Source organism: Hyla sarda, chromosome 8 (assembly GCF_029499605.1).
Source record: "Hyla sarda isolate aHylSar1 chromosome 8, aHylSar1.hap1, whole genome shotgun sequence".
Taxonomy (NCBI): domain Eukaryota; kingdom Metazoa; phylum Chordata; class Amphibia; order Anura; family Hylidae; genus Hyla; species Hyla sarda.
This window is the reverse complement of record NC_079196.1, coordinates 33588711-33609202: the sequence shown is the minus strand read 5'-3', so window position 1 is coordinate 33609202 and position 20492 is coordinate 33588711. Positions and strand designations below refer to the sequence as shown.

The 20492-nt window shown below is 41.7% G+C and overlaps 1 protein-coding gene across 1 annotated transcript; it reads left to right on the top strand.

Moving 5' to 3' along the window:
• The first annotated feature begins 223 nt into the window (after positions 1–223).
• ARL5A (ADP ribosylation factor like GTPase 5A) lies at positions 224–12667 on the top strand. The gene is made up of 4 exons (XM_056535462.1): positions 224–389; positions 2514–2597; positions 6641–6792; positions 11911–12667. Exons 1-4 carry the CDS (start codon positions 246–248, stop codon positions 11957–11959), a joined length of 429 nt encoding a protein of 142 aa, XP_056391437.1. The 5' UTR covers positions 224–245; the 3' UTR covers positions 11960–12667.
• The last annotated feature ends 7825 nt before the right edge of the window (positions 12668–20492 follow it).

The window sequence follows — 20492 nt, the reverse complement described above, 5'->3', positions numbered from 1 at the left end:
GAGTGCCAATAACCCTGCCTGTGCAGTTAGCACCTAATTAGCATGTACAGAAAAACGAAGATTTCGGGCAAAAGGCATGGCGGATCCGGACACGGTGGGCATCAAACTGATTAGCGTCCCCCACACTACCAGCCAGTTTCAAGCTGACAGTTTTCCTTTAAAGAAAATAAAATGCTAGCTCTCAATATGGCGACACGTTTACCTGTTGTCTGTTATAATGACCAGCGTCTTTCTTTTCTAGTTCCATGAATGAAGTCGTTCATACGTCTCCGACTATAGGCAGCAACGTGGAGGAGATCGTGGTGAATAACACTAGGTTTCTTATGTGGGACATTGGCGGTCAGGAGTCTCTCCGCTCCTCATGGAATACGTATTATACAAACACAGAGGCAAGCTTCTATTCTTTGGCGATTCTCAGCATTTAGCACAGACCTGTTTATTACGTGCGGTGGAGACTAAAGACCCATAGACTTGCATTGAGGGTGTGTGACCATGACGTCACGAGCGGGGCCGTGACATCACTACCCTCTGTCCCGCATCGCCAGTCATCCGGCACTGAGTGAAGTTCGCTCTGTGCAACCGGATGTCTGGGGTGCCGCAGCCCAAGATCGCGGGGGTCCCCAGTGGCGGGCAGACATCTTATCCACTATCCTTTGGATAGATGTCTAGGAACGGAGTACCTCTTTAACCCCTTAAGGACTCAGCCCATTTTGGCCTTAAGGACTCAGACAATAACATTTTTACGTTTTCATTTTTTCCTCCTCGCCTTCTAAAAATCATAACTCTTTTATATTTTCATCCACAGACTAGTATGAGGGCTTGTTTTTTGCGCGATCAGTTGTCCTTTGTAATGACATAACTCATTATATCATAAAATGTATGGCGCAACAAAAAAACACTATTTTTGGGGGAAATTAAAACGAAAAACGCAATTTTGCTAATTTTGGAAGGTTTCGTTTTCACGCCGTACAATTTATGGTAAAAATGACATGTGTTCTTTATTCTGAGGGTCAATACGATTAAAATGATACCCATTATTATATACTTTTATATTATTGTTGCGCTTAAAAAAAAATCACACACTTTTTAACCAAATTAGTACGTTTATAATCCCTTTATTTTGATGACCTCTACTTTTTTATTTTTCCATATAAGCGGCGGTATGGGGGCTCATTTTTTGCGCCATGATCTGTACTTTTTTTTTATACCACATTTGCATATAAAAAACTTTTAATACATTTTTTATAATTTTTTTTAAATAAAATGTATGAAAAAAGTAGGAATTTTGGACTTTTTTTTTTTTTTTCGTTCACGCCGTTCACCGTACGGGATCATTAACATTTTATTTTAATAGTTCGGACATTTACGCACGCGGCGATACCAAATATGTCTATAAAAAAAATGTTTACGCTTTTTGGGGGTAAAATAGGAAAAAACGGACGTTTTATTTTTTTATTGGGGGAGGGGATTTTTCACTTTTTTTTTACTTTTACATTTTTTTACATTTTTTTTTTTACACTTGAATAGTCCCCATAGGGGACTATTCATCAGCAATACCATGATTGCTAATACTGATCTGTTCTATGTATAGGACATAGAACAGATCAGTATTATCGGTCATCTTCTGCTCTGGTCTGCTCGATCACAGACCAGAGCAGGAGACGCCGGGAGCCGGACGGAGGAAGGAGAGGGGACCTCCGTGCGGCGTTCTGAATGATCGGATCCCCGCAGGCGCTGCGGGCGATCCGATCATTCATTCAAATCGCGCACTGCCGCAGATGCCGGGATCTGTATTGATCCCGGCACCTGAGGGGTTAATGAGATCGCGGGCGTCGGCCATTGCCGGCGGGTCCCTGGCTGCGATCAGCAGCCGGGATCAGCCGCGCATGACACGGGCATCGCTCCGATGCCCGCGGTTATGCACAGGACGTAAATGTACGTCCTGATGCGTTAAGTACCACCTCACCAGGACGTACATTTACGTCCTGCGTCCTAAAGGGGTTATACAGGAAAAAAAACTTTTTTTTTTTTATAGATCAACTAGCTCCAGAAAGTTAAACAGATTTGTAAATTACTTCTATTAAACAATCTTAATCCTTTCAGTACTTATGAGCTGATGAAGTTGAGTTGTTCTTTTCTGTCTAAGTGCTCTCTGACACCTGTCTCGGTGGGAACTGTCCAGAGTAGAAGCAAATCCCCATAGCAAACATCTTCTACTCTGTGCAGTTCCCGTGACAAGCAGAGATGTCAGCAGAGAGCACTGTGGCCAGACAGAAAACAACAACTCAACTTCAGCAGCTGATAATTATTGGAAGGATTAAGATTTTTTTAATAGAAGTAATTTACAAATCTGTTAAACATTCTAGAGCCAGTTGATATATATGTTTTTTTCCTGGAATACCCCTTTAAAGATATTATGACAATTCTGTCCATTTCTCCCATATAAAATGCAAAATAAGAAGCATTGATTCTCTTTTTTTTCCCTTTTTGACATGTCCTCTCTCCGCTTGCAGTTTGTCATAGTGGTTGTGGACAGCACCGATAGAGAGCGGATCGCTGTGACCAGAGAGGAGCTGTATAAAATGTTATCTCACGAGGTAAGAACAAGCTTTCAGGAATAAGTTTAGTCCGTAAGCACATTTGTGGGTTGAATTATTGCAAATGGTGCAGCCTGTTAACCAAGGTATATGACTATTTTCAGAAGGTCACATGGCTCAATCCCAGTGACTAAAATCAGGAAGTGTCTGCTCAAACATGGGGGCACTGACATCCCTCAAATGGGTTCAGCTGTAAAACCTGTGTAAGGGGCAATGGTGACACTGAACACATTTATACGTGCTAATCCGAATATACCTCTCCTTTTTTAGTTGGCGCAATTGTGTTCACTAGTGAGTTGGTCGGCCATATGAAGGTGTATATTATAGAGGCTAAACTGATACAGCTGTATTTCCTTCAAATACAAGCATGCAGTCACTATAGGGCAGTGTTTCCCAACCAGGGAGCCTCCAGCTGTTGCAAAACTACAACTCCCAGCATGCCCGGACAGCCTTCGGCTGTCCGGGCATGCTGGGAGTTGTAGTTTTGCAACAGCTGGAGGCACCCTGGTTGAGAGACACTGCTTTAGGGTATGGGGAGATTCATCATACCTTCTGCAAAGCAGCAGTGGAGCAGTTGCCCATAGCAACAAATCAGATACAAACAAATCAGTCTTCTAACAATAAAGGCTGGAATCTGGTTGCTATGGGCAACTGCTGTTCTATACAAATTTTGATATATCTTCTCCTGAGTTGTTGTTTTTTTTTATGTTTTTTTAATTAACTGTTGCCAGAAAAGTTAAACAGATTTGTAAATTACTTTTGTTAAAAAATCTTAATCCTTCCAGTACTTATTAGCGGCTGAATACTACAGAGGAAATGGTTTTCTTTTTGGAACACAGAGCTCTCTGCTGACATCATGACCACAGAGCTCTCTGCTGACATCATGACCACAGTGCTCTCTGCTGACATCTCTGTCCATTTTAAGAACTGTCCAGAGTAGGAGAAAATCCCCATAGCCAACATATGCTGCTCTGGACAGTTCCTAAAAGGGAAAGAGATGTCAGCAGAGAGCACTGCGGTCATGATGTCAGCAGAGAGCACTGTGTTCCAAAAAGAAAAACATTTCCTCTGTAGTATTCAGCAGCTAATAAGTACTGGAAGGATTAAAAATATGTTTAACTTTCTGGCACCAGTTGATAAAAAAAAAAAAAAACTTTTCCACGGGAGTACCCCTTTCATTGTTCATCCGGGAATTTCCGCATGGAAATAAACATGGAAGGTAGATTCCAGTCAGTCAAAAAGATAAATCTGCTCAGAATCATTTCAAATTCGTGTTTGCAAAATATGAAAATATGTGCGCAAAAACGACTAGTGCGCATGTTTTGTGTGAAATCGGTGACATGTGGATTTAAGCATGGAATCCAATTTAAAATACTTAAGGGGAGATTTATCAAAATCTGTCCAGAGGAAAAGTTGCTGAGTTGCCCATAGCAACCAATCAGATCGCTGCTTTCATTTTTGAAAAGGCCTCTGCAAAATGAAAGAAGCGATCTGATTGGTTGCTATTGGCAACTCAGCAACTAAATCTTCCCCTTAGCGTGAGAGTTATCAATACCTGTGCATAGGAAAAGTGGAGCAGTTGCCAGTAGCAACCAATCAGCTTGGTTCTCTTATTTTTCAGAGACCTTTTTTCAAATTTAAGAAACAGATGGTTGCTATGGGCAACCGATCCACTTTTCCTACGCACAAGGTTTTGATAACTATCCCCATTAGGGTATGTTCACACGACAGAATTTCCGATTGGAATCCACCGGAAAAATTCCACTCGAAAATTCCGTCTCCGTCGAGTCCCATTGTTTTCAATGGGATACTGCTGCACTGTGCACGTGAAGGAACATGATTCCAGCCTCTACCGAAAGAATATACATTCGAAACCCTGGGAAACCCTTTTTGGGTAAATTGGATTTGTGTCCAGCTGTTGCAAAACTACAACTCCCAGCATACCCGGACAGCCGAAGGCTGACCGGGCATGCTGGGAGTTGTAGTTTTGCAACAACTGGAGGCACCCTTGTTGGGAAACACTGCTCTAGACAGGTTTTGATAAATCTCCCTCTGTAAGGCTGTTTTCACACTATAAAATGTATCCGTTTTAAAGATCCGTTTAATGTTCAGTTATGAAAACCCTGAAAATCGTTAGAAAATCCCATTATAGTCTATGGGATTTTTACATTATCCGTTTTAACCCGTTATAGCCCGTTATTAATAACATCCGTTATTTTGTGATGGAAGATAGTAACGGGAGAAATGGTGCATGCACTATTTCTTCCGTTCATTCTCCCATCACAAAATAACGTCCGTTATTATAAACGGGCTATAATGGGTTAAAACGGATAAAGTAAAAATCCCATAGACTATAATGGGATTTTGTTACGGCTGATTTTCAGGGTTTTCATAACGGAACATCAAACGGCTCTTTTAAGGTTTGCATTCTCACCTGGTGTATACGCAGTGTATTTCACGCTGTGCAGAATTTGCAGCAGCAGAGGAAAATACGCCGCACATTCCTCGCTCACTATACACACAGGGCTTTCTGGTGACAGCCCTATGTGTGTAGTAAGTTTTGGAGGCGGAGCCGTGTGCCGGCGTGACTGCGATGCGCGGCTCCTCTTTCAAAACTCGCTGCACACATAGGGCTGCTGCCGGAAAGCCCTGTGTGTATAGTGAGCGAGGAATGCGCGGCGTATTTCCCGCTGCTGCCGCAAATTTTGCGCAGCGTAAGATACGCTGCGTATATGCCAGGTGGGAACGCACCCTAAAACGGATACATTTTATAGTGTGAAAGCAGCTTAAGTTTATAAGATTGTGTCGGTCACACACTTCTCTCCCCGCTTGTTCCAGCGTCTGAACCAGGGCTGTGGAGTCGGTAGATAAATGTTCCGACTCAGACTCCTCTGTATTAATATGCAAATGCATTTATAAACACAGTTGAATCCAAGAAGCTGTTCCACCAAGTTCTTCTAAGCTCTCCTAGCAGAGAGAGGTAGTTGGGCAGAAGCTGCTGCCTTCTCCTTTTTGTGTGCTGATCTGCTGCTGAAGATAGGGCAGTGAGAGGATCCAGGATGGGGCATTTATTATAAAACATGATTTCCCGAGTAGAATCCCATAGTCATGTTTAAAGTTTAAGCTAACAATCGGAGGTTACAAGTTTTTATAGCCTTAGCTGAATGGCAGCAGTTTTTCCAATGGTTTACAGCTTCAGTCTTGAACTATTGACCCTCCATTCCCTTCACTTATACAAGTGTCTTTAGTCCTGCAAAAAAAACATATTTCCTTAACCCCTTATCAGTGAGAGGCTAGGTTACCCATGGGTTCCCTGTAACAGCAGAACACAACACTATGGAAAGTATAAGTATTGCCGCTCCTAATTGTGCGATGCGTGCCATATAGTGAAGCACATGAAAAGCTTCTTCACGGTCACTTAACGTGTTTGTTTTGCGGTTACGTGAGGCACTGCATGCATTGGTCTTTATTCTTACAGTAGAGAAGTCATTAAAGGGGTATTCCAGGCAAAAACTTTTTTATATATATCAACTGGCTCCAGAAAGTTAAACAGATTTGTAAATTACTTCTATAAAAAAATCTTAATCCTTCCAATAGTTATTAGCTTCTGAAGTTTTCTGTCTAACTGCTCAATGATGATGTCATGTCCCGGGAGCTGTGCATGATGGGAGAATATCCCCATAGGAACTGCACAGCTCCCGGGACGGGAGTCATCAGAGAGCAGTTAGACAGAAAACAACAACTCAACTTCAGAAGCTAATAACTATTGCAAGGTTTAAGATTTTTTTAATAGAAGTAATTTACAAATCGATTTAACTTTCCGGAGCCAGTTGATATATAAAAAATAGTTTTGGCCTGGAATACCCCTTTAATTATAACTTTTTGTGCATTGGGACATTTAAACTTGCTTTTATTTTTTTATTCCAATCTAAATTTAGAAGAAGTCGGAGTCGGTGCATTATTTGCCGACTCCAGGTACCCAAAATTTCGTCTGACTCCACAGCCCTGGTCTGAACACTAAGTTAACTTGTATTCTTTTTAAGGACCTGAAGAAAGCCGGACTGCTGGTCTTCGCCAATAAACAAGATGTGAAGGAATGCATGACGGTAGCTGAAATCTCCCAGTACTTGAAGTTGACTTCAGTGAAGGATCATCAGTGGCACATACAGGCCTGCTGTGCGCTCACCGGAGAGGGGTAAGGCTCCATATTTATCTGCCACCCATATGACAACTTCCCCCTGAAATCAGACATGGCTGCCCTCCCTGCTGGTACCTGTGCCCAGATTACATATGGACTCTGTTCACATGACCCTTGGCACAGGTTGGAGCTTTCTAACCTATGTCAGGCAATAGGGGGAGATTTATCAAAACCTGTCTAGAGGAAAAGTCGCTGAGTTGCCCATAGCAACCAATCAGATCGCTTCTTTCATTTTTAACAAGCCCTTTGCAAAATGAAAGATGCGAGCTGATTGGTTGCTATGGGCAACTGGGCAACTTTTCCTCTGGATAGGTTTTGATGAATCCCATAGACTTGCATTGAGGGGGCGGAGTGTGACGTCATGAGGGGCGGGGCTATGATGTCACTAGCTCCCGGCTCATACTCCCTACGAATATGTCTGATGGGAGGCTCACTTGTGATGGGAACAGAACCTGATTTCCATAGAGTTTGAATGGAGTCAGTGTGAATGGTCATGTTTAGAAGGTGGTGGGGGTACTGGTGCTTAAAGGGGTACTCCGCTGCTCAACAAACTGTTCCGAACGCTGGAGGCGGGAGCTTGTGACGTCATAGCCCCCTCATGATGTCACCCCCCTCAATGAAAGTCTATGGTAGGGGGCGTGACAGCTGTCACACCCCCTTCCATAGATTTGCATTGAGGGGGCGGGTTGTGACATAAGGGGCGGGGCTATGATGTCACAAGCTCCTGGCTCCAGCGTTCGCAACAGTTTGTTCCAAACGCTGAGCAGCAGAGTACCCCTTTGACATCAATTTTTATTCACGTTTTTACAAATACAAAATACACACAGATACAAAGACAACCGTGGCACTTATGGAGTATATCCCCTTAAGAAAAAAAATATACTAAAACATGCCAAAAGGGTGATGTTACATGAAACCGAAATGTTGCTAATTTTACCTGTGGAATTGTGCTGGTAAAATGTGCAGTGGATTACATTGGCAGGCCATATGTGAACAGAGCCTTAAAGGGGTACTCCGGTGAAAAACTTTTATTTATTTATTTTTTTTAAATCAACTGGTGCCAGAAAGTTAATTTGTAAATTACTTCTATTAAAATTTTTTAATCCTTCCTGTACTTATTAGCTGCTGAATACTACAGCGGAAATTCTTTTCTTTTTGAAACACAGATCTCTCTGCTGACATCACGAGCACAGTGCTCTCTGCTGACATCTCTGTCCATTTTAGGAACTGTCCAGAACAGCATATGTTTGCTATGGGGATTTCCTTTTACTCTGGACAGTTCCTAAAATGGACAGAGATGTCAGCAGAGAGCACTGTGCTCGTGATGTCAGCAGACAGCTCTGTGTTTCAAACGGAAAAGAATTTCCACTGTAGTATTCAGCAGCTAATAAGTACAGGAAGGATTAAGATTTTTTTAATAGAAGTAATTTACAAATCTATGATAATAACGAAGAAAAGGGGTCCGGCAACTCACGGTCTAGATGCTAGCTGCTAATAGGCTTGAAGTCCGTCCATGGGGCAGAGGTAAGTGCGGGAAGCTCAGGAGGCCTCCTGAGCTTCCCACACTTACCTCTGCCCCATGGACGGACTTCAAGCCTATTAGCAGCTAGCATCTAGACCGTGAGTTGCCGGACCCCTTTTCTTTGTTATTATTATTGTTTCGTTTGCATACCTCAGTCCTGGCACCACTGTCACGCAGGATATTCAGTATGAACATGGACTACCACTATAGCCTGCTATTCGTGGGACCTCTATAATAGATATTTAGCATTTTTATATTCCGTTAGGTGCCACTGCCACAATCTTTTTTTCTACTTTACATTAGTAATTTACAAATCTGTTTAACTTTCTGGCACCAGTTGATTTAAAAAAAAAAAAAAAAAAAAAAAAAAAAAAAAAGGTTTTCACCGGAGTACCCCTTTTAATGTGTTCTCGCCATTCAGAAATTTTTTTGACTTGTCCAAATTTTTGATTGGTCAGGGTTTCAGTGCTGAGAACTCCACTGATCAGAAGAACGAGCAGGAAGAAGTGCACAGTAGCATATTCCTGAGGTCCCATTATAAATCTATGGGACCATCCTGAGAAGTTGGACAAAGATCTCTGCAAGTCGGGAAGTGAAGCTTCCTACCAGTTATGCTGATCGGTGGAGGTCTCAGCACTGAGACCCTGACCGATCCAACCTTTTAACATGTCTCTGTGAAATTTCAAAAGGTTTTCTAAATGGCAATAACGTGTTAAGGCTAAGTTCACATACGGCCGATGTAATACACTGCGGATTTTACCAGCACAAGTTCATAGGCTAAATCTACAGCATTTCGGTTCCTTGTGAATTCACCGTTTTGGCATGTTTAATGATCAATTTATTTATTTTTTAAACAAACTTTTATTAAAGGGGTACTCTGGTGAAAAACTATTTTTGTTTTGCACCCCCGTCACATGAAGCCGAACAGTGATAGTGCGTGTATACGGCATCATTGCCGCTGACGCACGCGCACCTCCGCAATACAGTGTCAGAGCGGCGCGCGCGCACGGTGATGTTATCATCAGCGCATGTGCACTTAATATTTATATATTGATAATCCCGTGCGCCCATGTGACAATGTAAATATTTCTATTGTAAGCGTGTCAATGTTCCAGGTAAAGGAACACAGCACAGCCTGGCTTAATAGAGCAGTAAAGGGGACAATTACTGTGGAATAGATGGCCAGGATTGGTAGAAGTAATATGGTATTAAGGTATTAATAATGTCAAGGACTACGGTTACACAGACAAATAGGAGATAGGGATATGGGTGTTAGTGTAAGGAGGGTGGGATTGGATTGATAAATGGATAAAAATTTAAGATAATAATAGTAGACAGGGAGGTATTCGATGTTAGTATATTATTTCTGTCTGACCACAGTGCTCTCTGCTGCCACCTCTGTCCATGTCAGGAACTGTCCAGAGCAGGGGAGGTTTGCTATGGGGATTTGCTCCTACTCTGGACAGTTCCTGACATGGACAGAGATGTCAGCAGAGAGCACTGTGGTCAGACAGAAAAGAACTAAACTTCAGCAGCTGATAAGTACTGGTAGGATTAGGATTTTTTAATTGAAGTAATTTACAATTCTCTTTAACTTTCTGGAGCCAGTTGATATGAAAAAAAATAAATAGTTTTTCACCAGAGTGCCCCCTTTTAAAGTTTTTATAAACACAAAATACACACAGATCCAAAGATGACCTTGGCACCTACGGAGTTTATCAAGTCATAGTTAGGGTAAGCTAATAATACAATAATCAAATAGGACTGAAAAGGTTATTCCTGGTACAAACATTTATCCACTGAATTGGTGATAGGTGCCGATCGGTGGAGGTCTCAGCACAGAGACCCTGACTGGTCTTAAAGGGGTACTCTGGTGGAAAACTTTTTTTTATTTATTTATTTTTTTTTTTTTATCAACTGGTGCCAGAAAGTTAAACAGATTTGTAAATTACTTTTATTAAAAAAATCTTAATCTTTCCAGTACCTATTAGCTGCTAAATACTACAGAGGAAATGGTTTTCTTTTTGGAACACAGAGCTCTCTGCTGACATCACGAGCACAGTGCTCTCTGCTGACATCTCTGTCCATTTTAGGAACTGTCCAGAGCAGCATATGTTTGCTATGGGGATTTTCTCCTACACTGGACAGTTCTTAAAATGGACAGAGATGTCAGCAGAGAGCACTGTGCTCGTGATGTCAGCAGAGAGCTCTGCGTTTGAAAAAGAAAATAATTTCCTCTGTAGTATTCAGCAGCTAATAAGTACTGGAAGGATTAAGATTTTTTTAATAGAAGTCATTTACAAATCTGTTTAACTTTCTGGCACCAGTTGATTTAAAAAAAAAAAAAAGTTTTCCACCAGAGTACCCCTTTAACTTTTGCCATATCTCTGTTACATGTCAAACAATGTGACAAGTACACTTGCGAACAAAAGTGTTGTTGCTGAAAGCCCAAATCAATTGCAGGAAGGTGGATGTTTGGATGTTTTGGTTCTGATCATCAGTGGCTTTACATGCAATGAATGGAAGCTAATAAACTAGGCAGATTTGCCATTTTGGTTTCTGGGAAACCTGCAGGAGCTTCAGCCATATTGGTTGTCTCCCAGCTTTTCCCAGATACAGATCTTAAAGGGGTACTCCAATGGAAATCTTTTATTTTTTATTTTTTTTTAAATCAACTGGTGCCATAAAGTTAAACAGATTTGTAAATCACTTCTATTAAAAAATCTTAATCCTTCCAGTACTTTTTAGGGGCTGTATACTAAAGAGAAATCCAAAAAAGAAATGCATTTCCTGTAATGTCCTGACCTCTCTGCTGACCTCTGCTGTCCATTTTAGGAACTGTCCAGAGAAGAAGAAAATCCCCATAGCATACATATACTGCTCTGGACAGTTTCTAAAATGGACAGCAGAGGTCAGCAGAGAGGTCAGGACATTACAGGAAATGCATTTCTTTTTTGGATTTCTTTTTAGTATACAGCCCCTAAAAAGTACTGGAAGGATTAAGATTTTTTTTAATAGAAGGGATTTACAAATCTGTTTAACTTTCTAGCACCAGTTGATTTAAAAATAAAGTTTTTTCACAGGAGTACCTCTTTTATAGATCGTTACTAGAGATGAGCGAATTTACAGTAAATTCGATTCGTCACGAACTTCTCGGCTCGGCAGTTGATGACTTTTCCTGCATAAATTAGTTCAGCTTTCAGGTGCTCCCGTTGGCTGGAAAAGGTGGATACAGTCCTAGGAGACTCTTTCCTAGGACTGTATCCATCTTTTCCAGCCCACCGGAGCACCTGAAGGCTGAACTAATTTATGCAGGAAAAGTCATCAACTGCCAAGCGGAGAAGTTCGTGACAAATCGAATTTACTGTAAGTTCGCTCATCTCTAATTGTTACTTGGTTGTTGCCTTTTCCTTAACCCGCTGTTTCCCTAAACAGGGTGCCTCCAGCTGTTGCAAAGCTACAACTCCCAGCATGCCCGGACAGCCAAAGGCTGTCCGGGCATGCTGGGAGTTGTAGTTTTGCAACAGCTGGAGGCACCCTGTTTCGGGAAACACTGCCTTAACCTATTTCTTATTCTTTTCCCTGCTGTTTAGCCTTTGTCAAGGACTGGAGTGGATGATGTCAAGGCTAAAATCCAGATGACCCCAGTGACACATGAAGAGACATTAGACTTCAGACACTGTATTTATGAATCCCTGAACTGCTGCAAACCAAGTATTTATATGCGTCGTGTCCCACAGGACCACACCAGACATCATGATCCTACGGTTCCTATCAAAGCTGTGATTGACCTGACCCTTCTTTTTAGCCTGTAACCCCCCCAAACCCTCCACCCCACCCCCGCCCATGGAAAGACAGAGAATGTGGCTTTTAAAACTTTTTATATTGTAGCTCTGATTCTTCACGGATACCAGCGAGCCGACGAATCAAGCATAGACTGAGCAGTATTGTACGCAGCCCACAGACAGGACAGCGATTCTGTACATATCTCTGTATTACCGGTGTGTACGCATGCTCCTCCTATGTTGGACCGAAGAATGGCCTTGACCACAGGGACTATTGCACAGTTCCGACTTGAATGCTTTACTATGTAAAAATATTATTTGGCACTTTTTTTTTTTTTTTTTTCTCTATTTTTGTGTTTTTGTTTTTTACTTTTTGTTTTAGACTTTTTATTTTTATTTTTTTATTATTGTACATTCCTTGACCTGTGCCGGTTTGCATGTCACGTTCCCTCTCCGTACCATCGTTCTTTATTTGACTTTTCTGCTCTTGCTGAAATTAGTTTGACCCTAGTGATAATAAAGTAAGATGGGGGGGAGGAGTACTCTGGTGTCATTCCTTTACTGTAGAAGCCTGTGAAGAAGAGCCTAAAGATGTGACAAATGTGGATTAATGGTATTAGGGACCATTCATACTATGTATTTTCCTAGCATAACTCCTTTTGGAATTTGGCTTGAAAAATACGGGGCAAAACTACAACTTCCAGCATGCCCGGACAGCCTTCGGCTGTCCGGGCATGCTGGGAGTTGTAGTTTTGCAACAGGCGGAGGTAACCTGGTTGGAAAACACTGCCTCATACCTTAAAGGGGTACTCCCATGGAAAACTTTATTTTTTTTTATTTTTTTTAAATCAACTGGTGCCAGAAAGTTAAAGGGGTTATCCAGGAAAAAACTTTTTTTTTAAATATCAACTGGCTCCAGAAAGTTAAACAGATTTGTAAATTACTTCTATTAAAAAATCTTAATCCTTTCAGTACTTATGAGCTTCTGAAGTTAAGGTTGTTCTTTTGTGTCTAAGTGCTCTCTGATGGCACGTGTCCCGGGAACCGCCCAGTTTAGAAGCAAATCCCCATAGCAAACCTCTTCTAAACTGGGAGACACGTGTCATCAGAGATCACTTAGACAGAAAAGAACAACCTTAACTTCAGAAGCTCATAAATACTGAAAGGATTAAGATTTTTTTAATAGAAGTAATTTACAAATCGGTTTAACTTTCTGGAGCCAGTTGATATATATATAAAAAAAATAGTTTTTTTCCTGGAGAACCCCTTTTAAACAGATTTGTTAATTACTTTTATTAAAAAAAAAAAATCTTAATCCTTCCAGTACTTTTTAGGGGCAGTATACTACAGAGGAAAAGCTTAATTTTTTATATTTCTCTGATGTCATGACCACAGTGCTCTCTGCTGACCTCTGCTGTCCATTTTAGGAACTGTCCAGAGCCGCATGTGTTTGCTATGGGGATTTTCTCCTGCTCTGGACAGTTCCTAAAATGGACAGCAGAGGTCAGCAGAGAGCACTGTGGTCATGACATCAGAGAAATCTAAAAAATAAAGCATTTCCTCTGTAGTATACAGCCCCTAAAAGGTACTGGAAGGATTAAAAATGTTTTAATAGAAGTAATTTACAAATCTGTTTGATATAAAAAAAAATAAAAATAAAATAAAGTTTTCCACAGGAGTACCCCTTTAAACTGGGCTCTCGGTCTCCTTGGATTGGGTCGAGTTTAGTTGTCACTCATTGGCGATCCACATATAGTACAGAAGACAACAATGGCTGCTTTTGATTGTATGTCTTCTATATAGAGGTAACAATGGGGCTAAAGAGGTATCTCTGTCCAGCTGTCTTCCTGTATATTATTTATATTGGGCAGCTGTGATGATGGATATAATTGGGGGAACACACTATCTCTTTGTAAATCCTTCATTGTGCCCTAAAACCTGGCAATGGACTGGGCCTTCTACCTGTCATCACTGAAACCTAATACAAAATCCATTACTGCATGAGTCAGGATAGCTGAGCAGTACACCAATTGCCCATGAGAGGGCGCCCTGTTATCTTCCAGGATTTCAATTCTTGCAGTTTCCTATTTTAAACTACATAACCCAGGAATAAGGAGCCTGATACTTCTCATTCTATTTTTGCTGAACTTATGTACCGAATGCCAAGTCTAGTGCCAGATCCGGTTCTGTGACTGAACTTTGCTGAACATACCCCCAAATACTTAAAGAAAAGTATGTGTGTGGGGATTTATAAATATTGAAAGGGTTATCCAAGATTGAGAGAAAAAAAATGAATATATATATTTATAATAAATATAAATACACTTATAATGTACACAGCGATGTCATGTACATACACTGCTCAAAAAAATAAAGAGAACACTAAGATAACACATCTTAGATCTAAATGAATGAACTAATCGTATGAAATAATTTCATCTTTACATAGCTGAATGTGCTGACAACAAAATCACACAAAAACTATCAATGGAAATCAAATGTATCAACCCATGGAGGTCTGGATATGGAGTCACATTCAAAATCACAGTGGAAAACCACACTACAGGCTGATCCAACTTTATGTAATGTCCTTAAAACAAGTCACAATGAGGCTCAGTAGTGTGTGTGGCCTCCACGTGCCTGTATAACCTCCCTACAACACCTGGACATGCTCCTGATGAGGTGGAGGATGGTCTCCTGAGGGATGTCCTCCCAGACCTGGACTAAAGCATCCGCCAACTCCTGGACAGTCTGTGGTACAATGTGGCATTGGTGGATGGAGCGAGACATGATGTCCCAGATGTGCTCAATCGTATGCAGGTCTGGGCAACGGGCGGGCCAGTCCATAGCATCAATGCCTTCCTCTTGCAGAAACTGCTGACACACTCCAGCCACATGAGGTCTAGCATTGTCTTGCATTAGGAGGAACCCAGGGCCAACCGCACCAGCATATGGTCTCACGAGGATCTCATCTCGGTACCTAATGGCAGTCAGGCTACCTCTGGCACGCACATGGAGGGCTGTGTGCCCCCCAAAGAAATGCCACCCCACACCATTACAGACTCACCGCCAAACCAGTCATGCTGGAGGATGTTGCAGACAGAAGAACGTTCTCCACGTCTTCGCCAGACTCTGTCACATGCTCTCGGTGTGAACCTGCTTTCATCTGTGAAGAGTACAGGGCACCAGTGGCGAATTTGGAAATCTTGGTGTTCTCTGGCAAATGCCAAACGTCCTGCATGGTGTTGGGCTGTAAGCACAACCCCCACCTGTGGACGTCTGGCCCTCATACCACCCTCATGGAGCCTGTTTCTGACTGTTTTAGTGGACACATTTGTGGCCTGCTGGAGGTCATTTTGCAGGGCTCTGGCAATGCTCCTCCTGCTCCTCCTTGCACAAAGGCGGAGGTAGCGGTCCTGCTGCTGGGTTGTTGCCCTCCTACGTCCTCCTCCACGTCTCCTGATGTACTGGCCTGTCTCCTGGTAGCGCCTCCATGCTCTGGACACTACGCTGACAGACACAGCAAACCTTCTTGCCACAGCTCGCATTGATGTGCCATCCTGGATGAGCTGAACTACCTGAGCCACTTGTGTGGGTTGTAGACTCCGTCTTATGCTATCACTAGATTGAAAGCACCGCCAGCATTCAAAAGTAACCAAAACATTAGCCAGGAAGCATAGGAAATGAGAAGTGGTCTGTGGTCACCACCTGCAGAACCACTCCTTTATTGGGGGGTGTCTTGCTCATTGCCTATAATTTCCACCTGTTGTTTGCTCCATTTGCACCACAGCATTTAAAATTGATTGTCAATCAGTGTTCTTCCTGAGTGGACAGTGGGATTTCACAGAAGTTACATTGTTTGAGTTTTCCCCTTAATTTTTGTGAACAGTGTGTATGTATGTGTATATATATATATATATATATATATATATATATATATATATATATAGCACGGGAAAATTAGAGCAGCACGTCCCACAATGATGTGATAGCGGTGCAAGCAGCGAGTGGAGCCCCGGTCAAGGCAATTCAGACATCTAGGAAGGATGCCGCAGCACACGGAAGATTCAAAAGTGTAAACAGTGGTTTATTCCATGATAATACAAGTTAGCAACGTTTCTGCTGCCAATGCAGCCTTTGTCAAGCAACAAAATGGTGACCATACAAAGTATTTATATGCAAATGAACAAACAAATCAATCAAGTCAATTAATGTGAATACAGTGTAAAAAATACATTTACGATATAGGGTAATTAAAACCACTATAATATACATATTGCACAAGTGCTCTGCAGTGAGTTAAAATCAATGTACATATGCAAGGACTGCAAATAAAGTTATAAACAGTATAACATTGTAAATAATCTTAACAAGATTACATGTGTACCTAATAATTAGAAACGGGGGCTGAGTGGTCACATGTTCCCGACTCGTCTCCATGCAAACCGCCGTTGCTGTGGGTATCCCTGAGTTTGCCGGTCCCCCTCTGATGTCCTACAGGAGGTCGAGCAACCTCAGGGATAGACTTGTGAAGACAGACATATCGAGACAACCCTCTACACAACGATACTTAACAGTACAGAATAAAGGATCTTATCCTTGTTGCCAATGCATTAATTGTCCACAGATGTTGAAGGGACCTAAATTTGTACACCCGTACACTTAAAACACTATCTAACGTGTACCTCTTCATTTGTTATTTATATTTTGGTGTGCCCATGTGGTCTCATCTATGTTGGTGAGACCACATGGGATTTTAAAACTCGCATCAATCACCATCGATATACTGTTCGCAAAAAACGACTAGACTTACCGGTGTCTAAACACTGCACAGAAAAAGGCCACTCGGAATGGGATCTCAAGTTTGTTCTTGTGGACCATATCCCCCCATTAAAGAGGGGGGGCGACCGCATTAACAAACTGAGAAAACTGGAACTCAAATGGATTTTTGAGACACAGGCACTTCGGCCTAAAGGACTTAATGTTGACTTTAGCATTACACCTCAAATTTATAATGCATAATTATGATGATAGAATATCTCGATGTAACCCTATAGTAGGAAAGGTGACCTTTATGTATGTAATAATCATATTTACTATGACATTATTTTATTCCTAATTCTTTTTTATCGCATCTTTTCTTACAGATATACGCGGGCAGAGGGTGGTCATCAATGTCCCTGCTTGTCAGTTGCCGCCCTTCTGAATAAACTGTGTAATGATTTGATTGGTGACTAATTCTGCCATGGTGAAGTAATAACTGAAGCACATTTCATTTAGTCCACACATTTTCTTTCATCCCTTCACACATTCACACACTTACTATGTTTTTTATCTTATTTTCCTTTTCTCATTTAATTTGCTTACCTTTTTCTAATTCTCTTCATTCTTTTTCTATTTATTTTTTTATCATTATTATTCTCACTTCCGCATTTTATTAATTTTTATCCTTCTTATTTAAATATTTATTTGTTATCTTTATCATTATTGTTTTCATTTATTATCCTTTTACTTGTACAAGGAATAAATCCATATATATGGAGTACCCTCATACTTACTATAGATAACAGTAATCACTAACATACCCGTGCTCAGTGTGTGAGAAAACGAATGCGGGGCTGCCCTTGGTGGATTCCCACCTCCATAGGCCTGATACTGGGGACCTAAATTTTACGGTTGACGCCGTTGGGTACCCCAGAGTGACTCCCCCATAATATTGGGGTGAGCACGGGCAACTGAGGTGTTGGGCCTTTATAGCCCGATGTGCGTGTTAATCATGTATGGAGCCGGGCTAGATTACAGTCTAAAATCAAAACCATTTTTATTTATTTTTATTTATACTCATATTTATTTAAAAAATTATTTATTTTTATTTTACTTTCTTTATTTTAATATTCTTTATATTCATATCTCTCTACTTATTTATTTATTTTTATTCATTTTTCTATATCTTTTTATTTTTATCATTTATTTTTATTTTTTGTATTTTTCCCATTTTTGCATATTTCTTTATTTATCATCTTATATGCATTTATCTTCTATTTATCTTCAACTTGTACTTTCTTTTTTTATATATACCCTTCCTTCTGATGATACATCTAGGGTATTAATGTCTATACACCTGACCTTCTATCCACTATATACATAGGATCCTTTTGTCTTTTGCCCTGATAGACTTCAGCTAGATAGATCAGATTTCCCTTTTTTTCCCTTTCTCCCTTAACCACCATGGCAGTACAACGTTCATTTTCTTCAGTACGCATGCTCGGACGGAGGAGCGGTCACGTGACACCCTGGTCAGCTGACACGGTGGAGCCGCGCGGCCGCTCCTGGCGTCCTGCGATTACCAACACACACCACAGCTCTGCTGTTACCCACAGCAACGGCGGTTTGCATGGAGACGAGTCGGGAACATGTGACCACTCAGCCCCCGTTTCTAATTATTAGGTACACATGTAATCTTGTTAAGATTATTTACAATGTTATACTGTTTATAACTTTATTTGCAGTCCTTGCATATGTACATTGATTTTAACTCACTGCAGAGCACTTGTGCAATATGTATATTATAGTGGTTTTAATTACCCTATATCGTAAATGTATTTTTTACACTGTATTCACATTAATTGACTTGATTGATTTGTTTGTTCATTTGCATATAAATATTTTGTATGGTCACCATTTTGTTGCTTGACAAAGGCTGCACTGGCAGCAGAAACATTGCTAACTTGTATTATCATGGAATAAACCACTGTTTACACTTTTGAATCTTCCGTGTGCTGCGGCATCCTTCCTATATATATATATATATATATATATATATATATATAATATAATATATGGAAAAAATATATATATATACATATACAGTGGGGATCAAAAGTTTGGGCACCCCAGGTAAAAAAAAAAAAATTCTTAATGTGCATAAAGAAGCCAAGGAAAGATGGAAAAATCTCCAAAAGGCATCAAATTACAGATTAGACATCTCCTGATCTTCCCAGATGATGATTGAGAACAATCCATGACACTGGCAGGTCTCAGCTTTGCAAAGGGGGCAGTACAAGATATTAATTCTGCAGGGTGCCCAAACTTTTGCAGACGCCATTTTTTTGTTTTCTGTTATTTTGAAAGTGAAAATGCTGGAAATAAAATCTATCTTTTGATGACATATTATAAGAATGTCTAGAGGGGGCGTGGCCTGGACGCGCATGGTGGCGGTCGCATAATCCCTGTGCTCCGCCAGTCTCCGGCAATAGAGCGGCCCAAACCAGCTCACCTCGGCTAATTTAACTACCCTCGTACCTGCTAGCTCGCGCTGTACCGGGTGTGTGATGGCTCGGACGAAAAAAGCTAAGAAGAGCCCACTGAAGCTCACCCAATTCTTCCCAGCGGCTGACTTACAAGATGGCGCGGGCGGCCTGCCAGCTGCGAGCGCAAGAACATCCCCAGAGGCCGGGAGCTCCCCTACCTCTATGAGCTCCGGGCATCCACGTGGACCATCATCCCCGGGTTCGGCGGGTTCGGTCTCCAGTGGCTCTACCTCCCGCTCTCCTCCGGCATCACCTGACGCTGCCTGCTCCTCTCTCCGGCATTCCTCTGTTCCTACCGGTGGGTCCTCACTTGGCCCTTCCTCGCCCCTCACGGAGGCCGCGCTAATGGCGGTTGCTGCAGACCTCACTTCCACCATCCAGAAAGAAATACGTGCTGCTGTCTCTAGTCTCCAAAAGGAAATCCACTCACTTGGTTCCCGCACTTCACATGTGGAAAACAAAATGGGAGAACTTACCTCAGCCCACAATGCTGTAGTGGACAAAGTTTCCTCCCTAGAAGAGGAGATCGCAGCTATTAGGTCCAAGATGGCGGACATGGAGGATCGCTCCCGGAGGAACAACCTTCGCATTAGAGGGGTACCGGAGGAGGTCAAAACGGAGGAATTGGCTGGATTTGTGATGGACTACTTTACCTTGCTTCTACCAAATGCGTCCACGCCAGATCTTCTTCTAGATCGAATCCACAGGCTACCCAAGCCGAAATCTGTCCCGCAGACGGCACCGAGGGATGTCATTCTACGAGTACACTTCTTTCATGTTAAAGAGAAGATTATGCTTGCAGCCAGGAACCCGTCTGCGCTGCCGACCAGGTTTGCTTCTCTCTCTATCTTTGCTGATCTATCACCTGCTACCATGGCTAGGCGACGAGAGTTCACCAAAGGCACTAGCCTACTCAGAGCTAATGGAATCTCCTACAAATGGGGATTCCCCACCAAAATCATAGTCACCTACAGTGGTTCTAAACACCTAGCTGCATCTCCTGAGGATCTGTTGGAGCTGTGCGCCAAGTGGCACCTCTCTGCCTCATCACCTAATTCGCCACAGATTCCTGCGAAGGTC